Source organism: Cheilinus undulatus, linkage group 17, assembly GCF_018320785.1.
Source record: "Cheilinus undulatus linkage group 17, ASM1832078v1, whole genome shotgun sequence".
Lineage (NCBI taxonomy): Eukaryota > Metazoa > Chordata > Actinopteri > Labriformes > Labridae > Cheilinus > Cheilinus undulatus.
In genome coordinates this window covers 39,952,719-39,973,740 of record NC_054881.1, presented here as the reverse complement: position 1 = coordinate 39,973,740, position 21,022 = coordinate 39,952,719, and the positions used below count along the sequence as shown (strand labels likewise).

At 40.0% G+C, this 21,022-nt stretch overlaps 1 protein-coding gene across 1 annotated transcript in view; it reads left to right on the top strand.

The window, feature by feature from the left end:
• The window catches only part of col27a1a (collagen, type XXVII, alpha 1a), a 113,989-nt gene that overhangs the window by 72,237 nt on the left and 20,730 nt on the right, over positions 1-21,022 (top strand). The window contains exons 15-28 of the mRNA XM_041811668.1: positions 961-1,014; positions 1,253-1,297; positions 4,616-4,669; positions 4,986-5,039; positions 5,165-5,218; positions 5,306-5,359; positions 7,390-7,443; positions 7,592-7,636; positions 10,818-10,871; positions 10,955-10,999; positions 11,082-11,135; positions 11,223-11,276; positions 14,941-14,994; positions 18,190-18,243. Of these exons, the coding sequence (XP_041667602.1) occupies positions 961-1,014; positions 1,253-1,297; positions 4,616-4,669; positions 4,986-5,039; positions 5,165-5,218; positions 5,306-5,359; positions 7,390-7,443; positions 7,592-7,636; positions 10,818-10,871; positions 10,955-10,999; positions 11,082-11,135; positions 11,223-11,276; positions 14,941-14,994; positions 18,190-18,243 (729 nt within the window). The remainder of the gene's footprint in view (positions 1-960; positions 1,015-1,252; positions 1,298-4,615; positions 4,670-4,985; positions 5,040-5,164; positions 5,219-5,305; positions 5,360-7,389; positions 7,444-7,591; positions 7,637-10,817; positions 10,872-10,954; positions 11,000-11,081; positions 11,136-11,222; positions 11,277-14,940; positions 14,995-18,189; positions 18,244-21,022) is intronic.

Below are 21,022 nucleotides of genomic sequence, written 5' to 3'. Positions count from 1 at the left end.
CAGCATGTGGAGCAGAAAGAATACCAGTTGTACCCCTGACCTATTTTGGGTCCCAAACTCTAGCTTAGGCTGCTCAAGGGGGCTGCTACTCTAGGGCCAAACAATCAGTCGAATCTCTTAATCAGTTTCTTCTCTCTTATTAGTCCGTGTTAATTTCTTCCAGCTGGTGGAGAGGAACAAACTTGTTCAACCCTTAGTACCCAAAATAAATGACTTGTTGTTAGGGACATTTCTGCATTCAATAACATCTTCTGTCACACGCACAGATGTTTAAAGACTCTAAGAGTGTTTGAAACACTGAGCCAAGGCCACCCTAAAGTTCTTTGAAAGCAGGAATCACTGAGCAGAAGAAATGAAAATAAGATAACGGCTGGCAGCCTGTGATGGTTCTCTACATTGAAGACGTTAACGATTTCATCATCACAGATGAAATACCGCCAGGTTTCCCCTCAAAAACGGAAAAGACGGATAATCAGATCAAGTCTGCAATCAGTCTGCATAATTTTTGCTTTCTGTACAACATACCACCTTTATTCTTATTTCCACTGATGGCAAGCTTGCTTTTTCTTTTAGGCCCTTAGTTAAAAATCTGAATGAATTCCAAATGGGATGGATGACAGATCCACAAGCATCAGTTTATTAATTTAAATCATTCAGGCCTAAAATGGAATACAATCTTGGATCCAGACAGCGGGATCTATTCCTTATCTCTCAAATGTTGCTGTTCAGTATCATCTGATGTTTTGTGTGCAATCTGACAGCCGTATGGTTAATCTGGAAGCGAGACAATGAAACATACTCTTGCATTTAATGATTTCCAAATTGAACCGGAATGAACTCACTGTTTGTGTGTGTTTGTTGAGTGAGAGCCATGCTTGTGAGCCATGTTTTTATCTGTAATTTATGCACCCGATACCACTGAATATCAACGTGTTTCTTATTTACCCCCTTTGGCGACAGGGTGATATGGGACCTGTGGGAGAGATGGGCCTTCCAGGACCTAACGGACTCAAGGTAAGCTCTCCCAAACAGATGGAAGCTGTCTCCCTCGCTGTCTTATCTCATATTGTCTTGTTTTGTCTACTTTTTAGTCAAATCATTTGTTATACAACACAAGAAGACGGCCAAAAAGCAGACACATAGCTGGTCAAAGCCTTTTGGGATTTGCTCATAGAAAGCTGAAGTATTGCTCATGAGGGTGAAGCTCGGTTTTAGGGATCCTTTCTAACTTACCTGTTGGTGCTTGTTGCAGGGGGTGCCTGGAAATCCAGGAGAACCAGGACTGAAAGGTGATAAGGTGATCTGAATATTCCTGTTATTGGCCTGTGTTTGCATAGCATGTGATGTACATGTTATCCATGTTGAAAGAGCATGCTTTCGTTAGGCCATACCCTGTATTTTGCTTCTGTTCACTTTTTTACTTGTTTGAAGCATAAAACACTAGTTTGACTAGTTTCTCTTATTTTGCCTTCTAATAAATCCATGTCTAATTAGTCGCCTTCATACGGGTCCAGTTAAATAGCTTCAATAATTTAGTGTTTGCAGAAATAAGTCTGCAAGACTGTGTATTAAGTTAATGCATAAAAACGATGGCTGTCAAGGTTAATCATGATTAATCCAATCAGTGCACTATTTTTTTTCTTTTATTGCGATTAATCGCATGGTTCATTGAGCCACGTCAGCATCTCCCTGCAGCCACAGTGATGTAAAATAAATCCACCACTGCTCCTTAATGTCTCATTTTACTTAAAAAAAAAAACTCTGACAGCTCAGCCAAGTCAGAAGTCCTCTGTATGTTTACCTTTTTTACTGTCCCCTTATATAATTTTCAATCCTTAACAATTCCTTTTTCCATGGTCAAGTTCATGTTAAAATCTTTGATCTACCTGTAAATTAGGTCTGAATCCCAACTGAAGTCAAAAACCCTTAGTTTAAGACTGTAAAAAATCCAAAATGGCACAAAAACAGTTAGAAATGCAAAATAGCGTCCTGTAGCGTCAATAATGTGACAAAAAGGGTGTGATTAATCAGGATTAAATGCAGAAATTCTGTAATCATCAATCAATCTTTATTTGTATAGTACTTTTCATACAAAACATTGTAGAACAAAGTGCTTTACATACAAACAGAATACATAAAAGAAAACATGTCCTGTCCATAAACAACATTACCGCATTAATTAAGGAATTTATAAGAATAGGAAATTGTGTCCTGAGGAAACTGAGGGATTAATCACGATTAAAAGAGAAATTAAGCTTTTGACAGCCTTAAAAAAAAAAAGCATGAATGTCCTTTACTATGGCACTCACACAGGGAAACAGTTAGCTCAGCTAAACTTCAGGACTGAAACAGTGGAAAAAGCTACTTTTGCGTCATCTTAAGGAAACAAAATGCTTTATTTCCCTAAAGTATTTTTCCGTCTCTTTTTTATTTAAGTTTTAGCACTTAGTTAACAAAATACTGTTACATAAATGGTGTTTTTCTTTTTTCCATTACATGTAGAAAATTAAAAATAATAATAGTGGTGATGATACTGATTGCAGCATTAACAGAAATAACAAAGAAAAGAAAATAACTTAAATAAATAAATAACATTTAAAAATAACAAATAAATAACAGTAATAACAGAAATAGCAAAGAAAAGAAAATGACTCAAATAAATAAATAAGTAAATTTTAAAAATAACAAATAAATAACAGTAATAACAACAAATATCAAAGGAAAGAAAATAACTTAAATAAGATTTAAATATAACAAATAAATAACATTGATAAAATTTATAATGCAAATAGCATTAATACTAATGATCTAAGAAATGACCCTTTTAACAGTGGAGTTTATTTCAAAAGTAGTGTAAGAAATTATTGACATAATAAATGGGCAAAAGAAGAGGAAAAACAGGTAAAAGAATAGCTAAACCTTAAAGGAAGAAAAGAAATAAAATGGGAAAATGCAACATTCAGGTTCATTGCAGCGTATGCTTTTTGCCAAGATTAGTTCATCATAATGCTTGAAATGTACAGAGAACTCAACTAATGACAATAAATACATAAATTAATGAACATATTTTCATCTTCAGTGAAGAAGTAGATTGAGCCCAAAAACAAGAATTTGGGTTGTAACAAGGAGGTTTTGAGTGCAGTAAAGTCTGGCTAGGTAAAGAAGTAGGTCCAACAGTCTAAGTGGGCCGGATGCAGCGCTACACAGTACTGCCACTTCTACATTTTGTCCCTGAGCATGCTGGCACTTCTGCTGCTTTCCTGTCCTCTCCACAGCTGACAGCTTTTATGGATGATTCATGACACCATCTAAATAGATGCTTTGCCGTGGCGCACAGCGCAAATGAATGACCAGACCGTTGGTCAAAGGGTCAAGGGCAGTGTTTTTGCTCAAAGAGCAACTGACTTACTGGTAGAGACTGTAGTCTGGGTGAACGGTGGCAAAGTCAACTTATAAACACAGCAGGGACTCAGTGTGTCAGTGAGTGGAGGGGCGGGTTAATCTGCATTTTTAAACTTTATACTATGGTTTATTTTTTAAGATTTATTTGGGGCTTTTTTCCTTTATTTGGAGAGGACAGGACAACGGATGGTGAAGGGAATCATGGAGAGAAAGTCAGAAATACTGGGAGTATAAACCATTAATAGCAATACACATATTGACCACATAATCTGTTTCAAATGTTGAGTCTAACAGGGAAGTAGAACTTTATTTTTCTTATTTTATTGAGGGAGCTTTACTCTTTAATATTCTGTGTTTCTCTCTCAAACATGTTGTATATTTTATATAATTTTCCATTTCCACATTGACTCAGATCAGCTGTTTATAAAAGTGACAATGTGACATTTGATTCTCAAGAATTTTACTCAAACGTTTGCTGTTTTTTTTATTTCTTTTCAAATAAAAAAATATGCAAATATATGTCAGGTATTGCAGTTAAGCTAAAAATTACTGAGATATGATTTTTTTGTTCCATATTGACTAAATTAGTCCCAAGTTGCTGTGTCACACCAAAAACAAGTGACTGAGGAGAGTATAAGCACTTATTTTTTCCACTTAAAGCTCTGGGTTTCATATCATAAAAAAATGACCTACAACATGCTGATTAAAGATTTTACCTTTGCACAGAAAAAGCTAGTGGTTTGAACCTGTTTCCAGTCGCTACCCTAAGTAAAGCTAAGCTAAAATAAACTCACCAACTGCTGAATCTTTCTCCAGATTTATGAACAAATATGAGACTGTTATCAGTATTATCGTCTGACAGGAGGCAAAAGGTGAATAAGAGTAAAACCAGTCATACTCAGGCTAACTGTAACACATTTACTGTCTGTAAATTCTTATCTTGAATACTCTGGCTTCTTCTCATAGATGTGGGTTTACAAAACAGGGGGGTTTCTATCAGTGCCTGTCCAAAAACAGATTGACACCACATGAAGAATTTGGCGTATCCAATGATCTGAATAAACAGTGACAGAATGCTGGTAATGAACAGACCTGTAATTAGTACTGTCTGTTTAAAATCTCAGTGTGATTGTTGACGTTGAAAACTGCCACCCTAATGTTTTTGTCATTTTCATTTCTCTCTCCATCCATACTGTCTGTCTTCCTGTGTCAGGGTGAAATTGGAATTCCTGGAGAACAAGGGGAGATTGGGTACAAAGGAGACAAGGTAGATCCCTACTGTTCTACGTGCTTCATTTTACTCTTACATCCTTTGTCTCTGCAGAATGACTTAGCCAGATGTGTGCTGTCCAAAGTTATGGAAATTCTTATGTAAACCCTCCTCATTTGTCCGTGTGTAAGAAAAATTCAAACTCTTTTAGCATTGAAAAACAGAGTGGTCCCAAGAGATAGTAGTATTACTGAGCAGAGTCATGCATGTCTAATGTCTGCTTTCTTAGGAAAGGGATCGTGGACTGTTTTTGCTTCTGAATGCTCTCCGACTGTCTGTCTTAGTGTTAATTTTTTGTGTTTGCATTGGACAGGGTATCCAGGGGGCTCCAGGTTTACCAGGCATCCGCGGAAAACAAGGACCACAGGTTAGCTTTGGCTTTGGCGCCCAAGAGTGCTATACAATGCTTAAATATGGATAGATACTACTTGTGAGTATGAATATGACGTCTAAAATGTGAAGTTCTTGATTGATTTGTTGTCTTTGTCGCAGGGAAAGCTGGGAGAGAGAGGCCCTGATGGTGCACCCGGACCTCCAGGCCCTGAGGTTGGTTTTTATACTCATACATTTATTGTATAAGTCTGTATTTTTGACAGACGATAGTAATGTTTACTTCTTTATTGATGATGACAGGGTTTTCCTGGTGATATGGGACCACCAGGAGATAACGGCCTTGAAGGACTAAAGGTAAGTCAAGTAGTCTCTCTGCAGAGTTAAAGCCAAGAAAAAAGATTCAAGAGTCATTAATTCAGCTTGTTGCTCTTTGATTTAGAGCTCTGAGATAAATGCCTATGCTAGCATGCTTACATGCTTAAAGTGACATCTCAAAGTATTATTATATCAAGTAAAAGTTCATTTTTCCCTATCCTAGATTCATCTTAAACAAAGTGAAATATTTCAAGACTTTTTATGTTGTAATCTTGATGATTACAGCTTATAGCTCACAAAAATCTGCTATCTCAAAATATTTGTATATTTTGGAAAAGTCTGGTTCAGTACACACAACCCAATCATAGGGAAGACTGCTGACTTGACAAATGTCCAGAGGACAATCATTGACACCCTCCACAAGGAGGGTAAGCCACAGAAGTCACTGCTGAAAGGGCAGGCTGCTCTCAGAGGCTGTATGAAAGCAGACTCATGGAAAGTTGGCAGGTAAGAAAAGGAGCGCAAGCAACAGGAATGAGCTCAGCCTTCAGAGACAGTCAGACTAAGCAGATTCAAGAATTTAGGTAAGCTTCACAAGGACTGGGCTGAGGCTGGAGTCTGTGGATCAAGAGCTACCACACAGACAGGTCCAGGAAATGGTCTACGAATGTACAGCAGCATCTCACCTGGGCTAAGGAGAAAGAGAACTGGACTGTTGCTCAGTGGTCTAAAGTCTTGATTTCAGAGGAAATTACATTTTGAGCTCCACTGGGAAATCAAGGTCCCAAAGTCAGGAGGCCCAGAATCCAAGGCGATTGAAGTCCAGTGTTTACATTTTACAAAGTGCTGTTGGTCCACTGGTCTTTACCAAGTCCAGCCATCTACCAGAAGCTTTTAGAGACCTTCATACTTCCATCTGCTAAGAAGCTCTATGGAGATTTCTTTTCCAGCAGGACTTGGCAGCTGCCTACAGTGAAGCCAAAACTACCAGAAACCGGTTTACTGACCATGGCGTAACTGTGTTTGATCGTCCAGCCAACTGGTCTGACCTGAACCCCGTAGAGAATCTCTAAAGAGGAAGATTAGAGATGCCAGACTCAACAATCCAGATGAGCTGAAGGCTGCTATCAGAGCAGTGCCGTGGACTATCGCCTCCACCACACATCACATAGATGCAGGAATTTGTGCAAAAGGAGCTCTGACAATTACTGGGTGCATAAATGAGCAGATTATCCAGATTTTGAGATGGGGATTTCTGATTTTGTGAGCTGTAATCATCAAGATCAAAACAAAAAGTCTTAAAACATTTTAACTTTGTATAAGATGAATTTCGAACACGTGGAAGTTTTACTTCTTGAATGAAATCACAGAAAAAAAAAACTTTTGTATACCTGTATAAGTATGCCTATCTAAATCATTGTTTATTCCCCGGAATAAATACTAAATTGTTTTATTTTTATTTACTTGGAATAAGCCTTTTATGTATACACCAGGAGGGTCCTGTCCATGGACTTAAACATCTTGGTTGTCAAAATAAATACTTATTGATTCCAAACATTGGTTATCAGTCTCCTAAACTACAAATAATTGTTATCGGCATCCGCCCTGAAAAATTGATATCAGTAAATGCTTTTTCAGCTGTGTGCAGACACTAACCTTATGCCAACCCCTGCATTAATCAGTTTACCAAATGGGCAACCCTGGTCTAAAAGCCTTGAAACACCCCTGAGCATACCACATTCCCTGTCTTAGTTAAGTCTGTTAGCGTATGAAGCTATGCTAGTTAGCACTAAAAGCATAGTGCAGCTCAAGATTATGTGAGAGTAAATTGTACAGTGAGGTTCTCATGAAAGAAAATACTAAACAAATAAAAACATGACTTAATGACCACACCAAAAGCCAAAAAAAATTGTGAATGTTTGTTCTGAATTTCCCATTTCATCCCTCAGTCAGCCTTCTTTGACATTTTTCTGTCTGGACGTTCAAAGTGGTTGACCAGCTGGCCATTAGACCAACATGGCCTTCACTAGAGCCAAACCACATTCATTCACTGTTTGTTACCTATCCAGGGAAAGCCAGGAGCCAGAGGTTTACCAGGACCACGAGGGGTGCCTGGCTTGGAGGTAAGTTTGTCTAACACCACCCCAGTCAGAACGACCCCAAAGCGCCAAAAAGCATTAAAAGTTTTATTGCTACAGGCTTCTCTTTGCGTAGGGCTGCTTTGTGTCCCCAAACATAATTCATGCTAAGATCAATATCATCTGTTTCCAGGGTGACGAAGGCCCGATCGGACCACCAGGACCAACAGGACTCGAGGTGAATTATTAGATAAATACACAGTAGTGAACAGAGAGAGGGCTGATAAAAGGAGTCACAGTATAGCATGTGGTTAGCTGGCATTCATGTGTGTTTAGTCATGGAAACACATCGAGTCTGTGCGTGCAATTATGTAAGTTTACATGTTTGTTTAAACTCTACCCCATGCAGCACAATCAAACCATCAGTCATGTGCATTGTTGTGGTTTCTTTCCATATCCCATGTACGTCTGTTGTAAACAAATCAGCGACAGAGAGGGATGAAGGGATCGAAATATCACTGAGTTTATAGAAACCCAAACTCAGTGTGAAGCCGACTCTGCTCATGCTTTTCTGTACGGCCCTGTCGTTAGAAGAACAATGAAGTCCTTACACGGACTGAGTTATAATAAATGTGAGCATGAAGTACAAGGCCAGCCTACAGTTTTCAACAAATCGCCTCCTCTAAATCATATGTGACTGGCTTTTCTGCATCCCAGGCACCAGCTCAGTAAGCAGTATAGTTTAATAGCTTATTTTTAATTATGCATCTCAAAGTTTGTTATCCCACCGTGAGGAATAATACAGAAGTAGGTCATCATTATGGATTTTTCTTGGACTCTAGCTGTAGAAATTTATTCTACAAGTTTAATGGATGTTGTGTTGTGTTTTGTCTCTCTGCAATTTTCCTCTCACAACGAAGGCTTGCATACAGTCCACCATCTTGGCCACTAGGGGGTGATAAGTGCCGCCACCTTGTTTATAGTTTACAAGATTTATTGCTGCCATAAAGTGGTAGATGTTAATAGGCCCCTGCAGAAATGAAAGAGTTGTTGACTTTGTTTCTAGAATCGACTGTAGGAATAATAGATATGCTTTCAGCCCTACTTTAAAAAATGGTTCATTCTCCCTGATGCCATCAGTTTCTCTTTTCCTTCTTCCTACTTCCTGACACTCTGCACTTTCTTTGACTCCTCTATACCTCCCCCTCTGTCTCCCACCCACTCACTTGTCTCGTTCTCTACAGCCATCCCTCTCTCCTCCATCTGAGGGGAAGTGGTGAAGTACTCCTTTAGGAGCCGTGCTTGATCTCTGGCAAGGTGCCACAGGTCCTCCTTCTTCTACACCTTGTCTTTTTCCTGCAGCCAGCTGTCTTTTAGTTCCACTGCTCTGCACCCTCTCCTTACCACCTCATAAGATAATCTTTATTCCTTTTCTTTTCTGCTCTCGCTTGAAGTATTCCTTTCTTCTCTTGGTTAAGGCACTACATCCAAGAATTACAGTGCCCATAAAAAGTATGTTTTACCCTTTTATTTTTACAAATCAGTCATGGTCAAAATGATTTGGCTTCTTGACCCAAAAAAACCTAAAACCCTCTCTAATGTGAAAGTGAAAACAGATGTATACAAAGTAATGTCAATTCAATGAAATTATATAATGTAAAATAAGTGACTGCATAAATATTCATCCCCTTCAAGTCAGTGTTTAGTGTTTAGTCACCTTTGGCTGCAATCACAGCTCTGAGTCTGTGTGGATAGGTCTCAGTCAGGCTCAAACATCTGGACTCTACAATTTTACTCCATTCTTCTTTGCAAAGCTGCTCAAGTTCTGTCAGATTGCATCGGGGTCAGGCGGGATCAGCCCTTTTCCAGTCTAACCTAAAATTCTCTTTTGGATTGAGGTCTGGGCTTTGACTCAGCCACTTCAGAAAATTCACCTTGTTGTCTTTAAACCATTACTTGTAGCTTTCTCTGTATGCTTAAGGTCATTGTCTTGCTGGAAAACAAATCTTCTCCCAAGCAGTAGTTCTCTTGCAGACTGAATAAGATTGTCCTCCAGGATTTAACCTATATTTTTTACCTTCTGGCTTTACAAGCCTTCCAGGGCAAGCTGCTGAGAAGCACCTCCACAGCATGATGCTGCCACCACCGTGCTTCACAGTAGGGATGGTGTGTTTGTGGTGATGTACAGTGTTTGGTGTCCACCAAACATTGCATCTTGTCTGATGGCCGAAAAGCACCAGTTTTGAGTTTTCTTCAACAGTATCTTTCTCTTTGCCACTCTCCCATAAAGCTCTGACTGGTGAAGAACCCAGCCAGCAATTGTTGTCTGCAGAGTCTCTCCCATCTCAGCTGCTGAAGCTTGGAACTCCTTCAGAGTAGTCATAGGTGTCTTGGTGTCCTCTCTCACTAGTCTCCTTCTTGCACGCTCACTCAGTTTGTGAGGATGGCCTGATCTAGGCAGATTTACACATGTGCCATATTCCTTCCATTTCTTCATGATGGATTTAACTGAACTCTGGGGGATGTTCAGAGCCTTGGAAATGTTTTTTGTATCCATCCCTCTGCTTTTCAATAACCTTTTCTCTGAGTTGCTTGGAGTGTTCTTTTGAGCTCATGATGTAATGGTAGCCAGGAATACTGGCACATTCACTGCACTCAGGTGATCCCCTCACCAGCACCAACTGGCTGGACCTCTGTTGAGTTAGGTCAGTCATTTATTTTACATTACATGTATTTTATGTTTAATTGACACTACTTTGTAGAAATCTGTTTTCACTTTAACATTAAAGAGTTTTTTGTTTGTTTGTTTTTTTGTCAAAAAAGCCAAATTATATTGACTGTGACTGATTTCTAAAATCATTGAAAGGGTAAAACACCCAAGGGGTTGAAAACTTTTAATAGGCAGCGTTAATCTGAATCAGGTGATAAGATGTCACCGATCCTGGGGAGCTCGTTTGTTCTCATGTTACTGCTTTTACTGAGTAAAAACAGTGTTAACCTTATAAAAGCTGCCAACCTTTTTTGGAGTAAAACTTTGGAATTGTTGAGTCACTGAGCCTGCAGGAGTTTGCTTTAGACATTTGTGACCCGGAGTTATTGCTGGTAAAAAAGCACTTAGACCCCCTCTTAACCTCAAGAATTACTGTCTGTACAAGAGGAACATTACGCTCATTGAGCGCTATTGCAGCTGGCTTAAATGCACTGTCAGCAATACCTGCACACACCAATGGATATTCCAATTGCATGTACAGTATGGTGAGCTGGAACAGCTGCTTCCAAACCCAGTCTTGTGAATGTCATCTTATTGGAAGCAGATCCTTTATATTCATCGAGGAAATGCCATGAATGGTAATGATGCGCCAACTGCTAAGTGCAAATCTGTAACTGGCTCCATTATTCACAGCTATGTCCTCTTTCAGGGTAGACAAGGCCGAAAAGGATTTCCAGGAAAAGTTGGGCCAGAGGGAGTTAAGGTGAAGAAATTAATCAATACTGGCATATGAGTTTCCTTTTCTTAAGTTTAAGTGGATTATATGTAATAAATTTGTCTCTGCAGGGTGAGCCTGGTATCACAGGAAAAGTTGGACCCATGGGAGAAAGAGTAAGAAACCTTCATGAAGCTGCTACCATTTTTCCAAATCCTTACCTAGTCATCCTTCCAACACTGCATGTGATTGTTTCAGGGCTTGGTGGGTTTCATCGGACCTGTGGGAGAGGCAGGACTGGCAGGAGAGAAGGTTAAGCAGCTTTTTGTTTGCTTTATTCTTCGATCTTCACAACGTGGTGGTTAAGACACTGTGAACACTGTGCTTGTGTGTCTTTAGGGTGACCGAGGGGAGATGGGCCTTCCCGGACCGCCTGGAGAAAAGGGATCAACGGTAGGACACAATGAAGAAGACAGAGGCAGTGATTTAATGCAGCGGAATTACCTCTGAGAGTGCTTCAGTGTGACCTTTTAGGTTGATGTGTCATTGAAAGACTCCTAAAATATGGTTTTCCTAAACTAAACTGAGTGTGTTATTCCCATGGGAATATTCTCATGTGTGGGATTATGTCAATACCCATGAATATGCCAAAGAGAGAAGGAGGCACAGGCTTAGGTTCGGCACTTGGCGTAAGGCCTGCATATGGAAAAAGTCGTAACATTGGTTTAAACAAAGGAGCACATAGTTCCAGTGGATCACTTCCACTTATTTAACCTGCTTGGGTATTTAATAGGCACAGAGGATGCTGACTTCTGTCAATAAAACAAAAACATTTAATTTGACAGACTTGTGTTGCATTTTTCAACATTGATAAAAGCCTTACTTAAAATAAAACAAACAAAAAAATCTAGTTAAAGCAGCATAAAACAAAGCATATAAAGCTAACTGAACCTATTTTTAGAAACAACTAAAAAGGAAGTGATTAAGAGCCTATGTCCACAGCTGGTGTTCTTTTGTTAGCAGCATCCACAGCCTCTTTGGGCTTTTCCACTATGACTTTGGGCAGATTCAAACCAAGCTGGGCTGATCTATTTTTCCATCACCAGTTTGGCCGAGTCGTGCCTAGAATGGTCCTGCTCTGGAGCGGCCCAAGTGCACACACCAACCTCTGAGCGTGGCTCATCATCATTCAGGGACGTATTGCAGGCGTAATCAGCTCTAGACGCACCCTCAAACGGGTAGCTCGGTTTTGGTGGAAAGGCAAAGCCCCTGCTGTGCAGGACTGCCATGCCGAGTCAAACCAAGTCGAGCCAAGCCGCTCAACGTAATGGAAAAGCACCATCTGTTTCAGAGAACTTCTCACTGGTGTTTATTGTTGCTATGTTACAAAAGTTGATTATTGCTTTCCTTGGTAGTGTCCATAACATTATTTTCCCTTTTGTAAGGGAAATATCATCAAGCCATGGAAACTTTACCTTGAAAAAGACGAGTTTTTCTCCTGCCATTGTCAAAAGTCCCGCTCCTTTTTAGGTTTGATTGGCCAGTAAGGGAGAAGTAACACTGACAAGCACAGTGCTGTTCCAAATCTTAAGGTTTTCAGCCAAGATCACTGAGGGCTCAGGATGCTGAGCACTAAACATGCTGGACCGCCTCAGTTTCCTGTTGAAAATGATCACTGCCAGTGCATTTGGCAGCTGCAGACACTGGGAATTCTAACACTCTTATAACCTTGCGAAGCAGATGGATTCACCAGTCTGACATCAGGCAAATACATCTTGAAATGCTTCAATCCACACCGTTTGTGCTGAACCAAACACTGTTCGGACCAATCAGTGTCTTTTGAAGAGAACAAGGTGGTAGTTACGGGTGTGGTTTAGTTGTACTAAAAGCTGATACTAATGGCTGCTAGTGCGTAGCAATTAGCTGGAAACGTGTTTTTGCTCTTTTCTCGGCGTGGATTTGCAAACGTTATGGGGTAGCAGTACTTTCAAGTCTTGTTTTATGCTTGTTTTATGCTTGATGTATCCACATGGGTTTCCAATCCAATCCACTTTATTTATATAGCACATCTTACAAAACATTACGTTTACCCAAGTTCTGCACAGTGACTAAAACAAATAAAAAACATAGAACCACAGGGAACAAAAAAACATCATAAAATACATAAAAACTTCACAGAAACTAAAAACATTTAAAAAATCACGCACAGTAGGGTAAATAAAAATCGTTAAAACAAGTAAAGCAAAAAATTAAATAAAAGGCACACAGGAAATCACAAAACTCTCATGCTGAGTTAAAAGCCAAGGAATAAAAATACGTTTTAAGACGTGATTTGAAAGCATCAAAAACGTTGTAAATCTTCAGAAATGCCTCTTTGTGAGTGGTGTCGGGTAAGGTGAATTTTTCGCCTGGCCACGCACAACTCTGAAATTTTTGCAGACTCAGACATGCCAGATGTCAAACATGCTACAGATGTGTTTTTGAAGAAACTGCCCCCTAGCTTTAGGAGAGTATCAGTTTGTGGCGAGGAGGAAGCCAGCGTTGGGTATAAACGCGCCAGACGTTTCAGTGTCACGATTCCACATCTGTTTGTGTCCATGCGGCTGTCCACGCGGAAAGCATAACCGATAAGCTGGTGTTTACAGTAGCTGCTACCACTGAAGCTACGAGCAGTAGAAAAGCAGCCATTTTTACCAGAATTGTGGGCTAAGAGCCACACTGAAAGCTTTTCTTGGTGGAGAAGACGTTGTTGCTCTTCTCCTGACCGGACTTGGCTCAAGTTTTGTCCACATCATACTCTACTGCTCATGCACCATAGCAGAATCTGCCTGTCGAGCTACTTTACCACTGGAGCTGCGCTTGTGTGCAGCCTAATTCTGCTCTGATTGACCTGTCATTATTGTGACAGACAATGTTCATCCACTCATCTTTTGAGAATTTTTTATAAAGTCTTGCCCTTCCCAAACCCTTTGTACTGGAGGTCAGGTTACCACTCCTATAGAAAACAATATTTCTTTCACTAATAAGGTGGCCTTTGGGAGCAATTAGATACTTCCTTCGTGACAGGCATTGACAAGGTTGGAGAATGCCAGGCAAAAGCTTTGATATGAATATCAAAACAGCCCTAGAATTAACAATAAGCATTTAAGCCATTGATAATCAGACAAGGATTTCAGATTTCAAATTTTTCTTCAGCCTGTAGGACGCCCTAACACACCTAAAGGTATGGTGTCTGCTGCTCTTGAATGACTACTTTGCTTTTACAAAGAAACCGAGTGGATTTACTACCATGTTGTGTCTTTTTTTGAAGTGAACCATCTGATATTTACTGTATGACTGGCCCAAATGGATGGGAATTAAGTCATCATTCTTCCTGAAACAGAGAGAAGTTTCCTGCTGGCTAACAGCCCAGTTGGACTCCTCTCAGGACTTAACCACACACAAACACACTCTTACACACATGCACACACAGTTATGAGGAAGTTCTCTGTAGTCCCGCTCTCAGCTGCAGAACAGAATCAGACCCTGTGGAAAATACTGCATCATACAAACCGAGGGGAGCTGACTAACAGACATCTACAGCCGATAACCATTCGCACTGCCAACACTGTGATTTATACCCATGAATCTGTGAGATCAGAGCTTCCTACGGTGCTATAGCTTTGGATACTGGCTGCATTTTATTGCACTCAGCTGATCTAAGAGGTCTTTCTATAATAAGTCCCCATTACACAGTTATGCCTTCACAAATGGTGCGGCCAGAAAACGAGGAGCTGAAAGGGAAAGAAAGGCAGCCAAAAGCAGTATGTTTTCAGATATAAAATCATCTCCTCTGGCTCTCTTTTCCACATTACATTTCTGCAGATGTATATCCATACTTAGGGCAAGTGTGTGGCTGAAATCCAATTTGTTACAGAGTGTATGCAGAGGAAGAGAATTCAGACTTGGTTAATGTGTCAACAAATAAAAAGTCCTTTAATTTTGTAAAAACTTGGCAAGAGGCATGTGTCAGTTTTCTTACCATTATCAAATGGTATGAAAGATTTGTACTATGCTAACAACTTGTACTACTACTTCAATCAATTAATGGGTTTTTTGTGCTTGTGTACTCTGGTAGGGCCACCCAGGCACACCAGGTGAAACCGGGCCTCCAGGACCACCAGGAAGACCAGTAAGTCACTATTCTTTGCCTCCTCTTGTTGCTGTGATTGTTTGCAGATGGTACCATGTTATCGATAACTGTATGTTTATCAATATCCGGTTTATTGTTGTCCGTGGCTTAAAGCTTTCCTGCAATGGGCATAGTTCCACACATAAAGGAAATGTCTCCAATTTACTTACTGATTACGATTTGTTTTGGGCTTTCCTGCCTTTATTTGATTGGACAGTGAATAGAGTAGGAAATCAGAAGAGAGAAAGTGGGGAAAGCAGCCACAGGTTGGATTCAAACTTTGAAGGACTGTGGCCATATGGGATGCAACTCAACCACTGGTCCAGCTGACCCCCCCATCTCCAACTGATTAAGAAAGGCCTTAAGCCTCCTGGCAATCAGATACAGCATAGCAGTCAAATCCACCATGCTCTTAATTATGCATAACTCATGGCATTCATGTAATTAAAATCATTATGTGAAGTCTCTCCGTACAGCATTTATAAATGAAGTAATGGACTATTTAGACCACACATCAAGCGTAAAGCATCAGAGTCAAGCACTGCCATAACTGAGATCAGCTGACAGCCAGCTGATTTGCTGTAAGCACGCTATTGGCCATCCACTCTCATGCTGCCTTATTCAAACTGCTCATGCCTGGCTTTGCTCTGCCGCTTTCTCTGCAAGCTGCTCCTGCAACCCTCTTTCATCCCAGCTCCTCCTTCATTCTGCTTCTGACTTCATCAGTGTCATTCTGTTGTTATTGATGACTGCTCTGCACTGTTTTGTTTTGTTTTTTTTTTGCTGTGTCTCTCCCTGCCTTATGCTTTCCATATCGGCAGAACGTGTGCCATTCCTGCTTAATGCTTTCCACATAGGCCCATGGAAGGGCAAAGGGGGGATCCCTCAACAGCCACGCTGCCAAATATAGATATCAGCAATAAGTGCAAAACTAATAACTGCTGAAAAAGAAACATTTATGGCAGCAAATCATGCGTTTCTTGACAAAGTGGTCCTGATGGAACTGCTTTTGAACCAAATCATAAGTGGTGAAAGAAAGTCTATCTTTAAAGCTTCAAGGTCTGCTCCGCAGCATGCTCTAATGCTGGGGTCATCAACTCCATTTGCACAAGGGCCAGAATTTTCTTACCAGACGTTGTGGGGGCCGGACATTGAAATGAACTACAATAACATTATTATTCTGGTCTGATTAACATATTCTTTTAAAAACATTATGTCCTTTAATGGAACTTTTAGCCTTTTGAGATACTGTCTCCTATACTGCAGCCAGCCAAAAGGGGGCGATTGAAACATTTCACTACCTATTTCTGGACCCCTCACGATGTCCATTACTGAGTGTGATACTATCATAATTTGTTATGACTGGCCAAAACCACATAGTAGAAACAGATCTTCAGTGTAAATTCTCAGAAAGGGAAACAGCACCCTCAATGAGAATTGCGTGGAAAATTGATTATTTAAGATAAGGCTGTTAAGTTTACCTGTACCGTGCCAACTACAGTCCTCCTCTATCAATAAAAGCATAAAAAGCCAAAAAATATACCTTAGAAAATATTGCATTCTGTCCCTCTTAAATTTTCTGAATTTAATAATCTTTCGATGGTCGGATGGGAAGTTGTGGGGGGCTTGATGTGGTCCCGGGCCCAACAGTAGCTTCAGGCTTGAAACAAATGACTTAATAGAAATGATTAATTTTGTTTCTGTTGGTCTTGTTTGCTTTTGTTTCTCATAAAGAAGTATTGTTTTCAGTCGGTTCCAAACCTCACAGCATCTCTAACCCTGTGAGACTTACAAAAGTTAAATAACGTTTGAACCATAAATCATTACAGCTTATTTTTTGTGACTTTTTACCTTCAGCTTTTCTATTCTACTGAGGCTATCCATGCCTTCATAGCCCTTTCAGAAGCTTTTCTAGCAAGCCTGGAACTTGGATTACTTCACGGAGTCTTTAAAGATGAAATCCATTCGAGTAACTCAAACGTTGAACATCTCTTTATTTATTTTTTAAAACTATTTTTTGATAGTTCATGCTGCTAGTGGTTAATGCATCACAAAATGATTTTTTTTTTTACTTGCAAAAAATGTCTTAGTCATTATTGGTTACCCTATATCACACATACAAATCTTAGAGTTTTATTGTCAGGTTATTTTTTTCTTTTGTCTTTATTGTCCCATAATGTTTTAAAAATTCAAGTGATATAACTGCAGCACACATATTCTCAAAGCCCAGGCTGTCCTGGAAAAAGGATATTTAGAGCTTAACTGTGCACCACAGGGTTGATGTTTTATAAGCTTTTTAAGAAAAAAGTCCAGGAGACAAAATGGTTTAAAATAGCTTTGGGTATTAATGGGGCTTTGTAGACTTTTGGAGCAAGCCTCAAGTGGACACTTGAGGATCTGCAGTTTTTAACTCCTACATTGGCTTCGTTGTTCAATTCTGGAGGTTTCAGCTTGGCTTAAAGTGGTAGTATGTTTGGCTGTGTCATAGATAAACTATGTTTCCCAAACTCATTTTGTAACATTTTTTGAATTACCTCAAATACAGACGCTACAGTTCTTATCACACTGGTTGCTTAGTTGACTCCTCAACCTTACCGTGGATGTCATTACTCACTATCTCCCCCACATTGACTGTCTATTGTTCTTTAGCTGTCCTGTCAAATAAAGAGAATGATTAAACATAAGTCTTCCAAAAACTGCAGTCTCCTTGCATTCACAGATACTATATTATGCAGTGTTTATAGCCTAAATCTACATCAAATGTTTCTCCGATCATTATGAGAGCTGGCAGCTTCCTGCTGAACCCTCATTACCCTCCTGTCAGTCAAAAGCCCAACACCTATAACCAATTAGAAGCTGCCCCTGCCCTCCGTTTCCCCCTTACTATGTCCTTGCCATGGCCAGGTCTCAGCTGAGCTTTGCTTGAAGGTGGGGGCCACTGAGCCACCAAAATAAACATAAATATGGAGCTCAGGGGTGCAGTGGGACAGGATTCCAGAGCAGGACCTTTAATTGGTGTGAGTGACAGATCTAACAACAAACCCCGTAGTGTGTTCTCGAGGTCAGGCTGCCCCCCAGGGTCAACAACCAGGGGGCTCTGTGCTCTGTCAGTGTAAACCTTTGTTTTATCTTTCCTTCCACTTTTCCTTACCCCCTCTCTCCATCCCACCCCCCTGTTTTTCTTTTGTTCATCAGGGCCCTCCTGGAGCGGCTGGGCCTGCCGGTACCAGAGGACCCAAAGGCTTACGGGTAAGTTTGAAGCTTCACACCTGTTGTTTGACACTTAGTTTGAGTATTAGAGTGCCAAACTTCCCTTCCTGAAGAACAGATCATAAACTATTCTGGAGTTTAGCTACACATCACTTTGCTGCGATGTGTCACACCACTGGAAAACTTTAGCTGATGGACATAATGAAGTGATATAGTCCTGCCTCTGAGCTGAGGTCATGTGTGTTTAATGGACACGACCGCTTGCATAACACCGTGTCTGGTTCAGAGTCAAAGCATGAGTCTGCTTCGTCCTTTTCAGAAGTCACTGCTCATTATAACTGCTGGAAGAGCTCCAGTGATATAAAACAAACAGCTCCTTTTTTGTATTTCATATAAGTGGAACAATGGCTGGAAGTTATAGGAGAAACCTGCCGTCAGTCCAGCTACATGACGTGTGGTGGAAAATGTGCCCCGGCTTTTGTGGCTTTTCTGGAGGCTGCTTTGTAGATAAATTTAGTGAACTGTTGAAATGTGATTTATGGGGGGATTACAGGGGCTTATATCAGTTATTTTCTGACTTCTGGATTAGTGGCAGGTTTAAAAACATGCAAGAAGCAGATCACAAGAAACAACTAACAGCTTTTTGACCTTCACCTTTCTAGAATGAGCCACGAAAATACAAGTTAGTTTTATTATTTTTTGAAGTCTTTTTAATAACTAGCAAAACACCTAACTCTAGAGCTAGTAGTTAAACGTTTACATTCATAGTCGATTAACCTGTTATTTACTTTTTTTTAAAATTTATATAGGGTGTCTGCAGGGTTATAAAAAGTTTTAAAGGTTTATAAATCAAGTTAGCAAAAAGGAAGGCTTTTAAAAATTCTTAAATCTTGTCACTGCTTTCAATTTTTATGTACAAAAGAGGTTGTAGTCTTTTTTCCTGCTTTTTAAGCTCAGCTGAGATTCTGATAGAGCTCCACCAGACCTGACATCAGCTATCAATGCATCCTTAAAGCTCTGCTTTGTCCCTATCTAGCAAGTAAACTATTTTATTGATTAAGGTGTGCATGGAAATAAAGGTCAGTGCATTATTTTTCTGAGAAGTGTTTAAAGGTACAAGTGCTGAAGCTGAGGCTGATGATTAGCATTAAACATTTTACCGGATTTTGCAAATTAAAAGCAGCTCTGTAGTGAAGTTTTTGGCTAGAGTAATACTAGCTCAGAGTCTGGTAATATTTGCTCTGCTAGCATCTAAAAGAAAGCTTTATTTACATACTAAAACAGCAAATACTTTCTGCATTTTCTTGCCAGTGTTGTCACATATTTGTCTGCACAAAACATGCCCATAACTGTGTAACCAATGTAAATGGTTTGGACTGAAGCTGCAATAGGTTCTTAAAATGTATTGAGACGGGCTTTAAAGGTCGAAAAAAGTATTAAATTAAATGTCAGATTTTCTGTATGCACCCTGTTATAAGACAAAACATCAGTTGGTCTAAAAAATTCTCAGAAATATTTTTTTCTTAAGCCCTAGATAAGACTTTGAGTGCCTTTTAGCATTGTCAGGGGTGCCTTCAAAATGCTTTAAATTCAACCAGGAATTACTGTGAATTTGCAGATTATAAACTATCAATAATTCCACACATAGATGATGCTTAGGTGTGCCACCCAGGTATATTTGGAGTCACCCAAAAATATTTGACAACAGTTTTTATTTCTCTTTTTTTTATTCATACATAATCACCATAACCTGACACGCCAGATGGATTTGGTTCACACATCCATCTGGTAAACCTTCCATAGGCAGTGTTCGGGAAAGAACAGAGCCTTTGAAGAAAACTCTGAGGGCAATTGGATGAACGTTCTGTCTGTCACGTCTTTGTGGGCCAGTCAGATCAACAAACATGTGATGTAGCTGCTACTGAGGAGTAAACTCCATAGAGAGCCGCATAATGCGAACCATGGCGACTATAGACATGTCAGTACACGACTTATGTCGTTTTTGAAAAGAAAACAACTCACAGCTGTTCTTTATTTTTCTTTTAATGAAGAAATGTCATCAAGTTCTGATAAAACTGGCGCTTTAGCAGCATCCATGCTAATCTCTTCCGCCTTAATTCAAACCGACCTCTTGTCGCTGCTTGCTTACATCACAACTCAACTGCGCCTGAAAGTACTGCCCCTCGTTGCTGATTGGTCCTGTCACTTTCTAACTGGGCCCAAACAGTTTAGATGGGAGCTTTGCAAGATGGATTTGCCAGTGAGAAACACGGAAATGGGCATATCCATCTGCTTTGCAAGGTCATAATCACCATTCATGCGTAAGAGAGAGACATCAACTCCTTTTTCTTTCCAGTAAAAGCACTCTTTGAAAGGTGATGTCTACAGTTTAAAATTAGACGAATTTTACCATTGTTCTACATTTTTCTGCAGCTGCATGCTGCTGAAAGTGTACTGTACTCCTGCACTCCAGCATGCTTATTGCAATACACTACCTTATCGACAAAAAGCCCTCACAGATGTTCACATCCATGGAATATCAGCATCTTTATACTACATACTGCTGGTCAATAAAAGCAGAAGGACACAAAGAATAAACCTACAAATTAGTCAGAGTGGGATGATCTGTCTGCAACCCTCTGACCTAAATATAATGTCATTCTGTGGGAAACACTGAGTAATCTGGCATTAAAGCTCAAAATTGTCTCGTGTGCCCTTTCCCTGGAATCACATCGACATCACAGTCAGCAGGTGGATATGCTTAAGTCAGTAGGTATTCAGCAGGCAGGTGTTTGTGAAGTGAAAAACATGTCAGAAT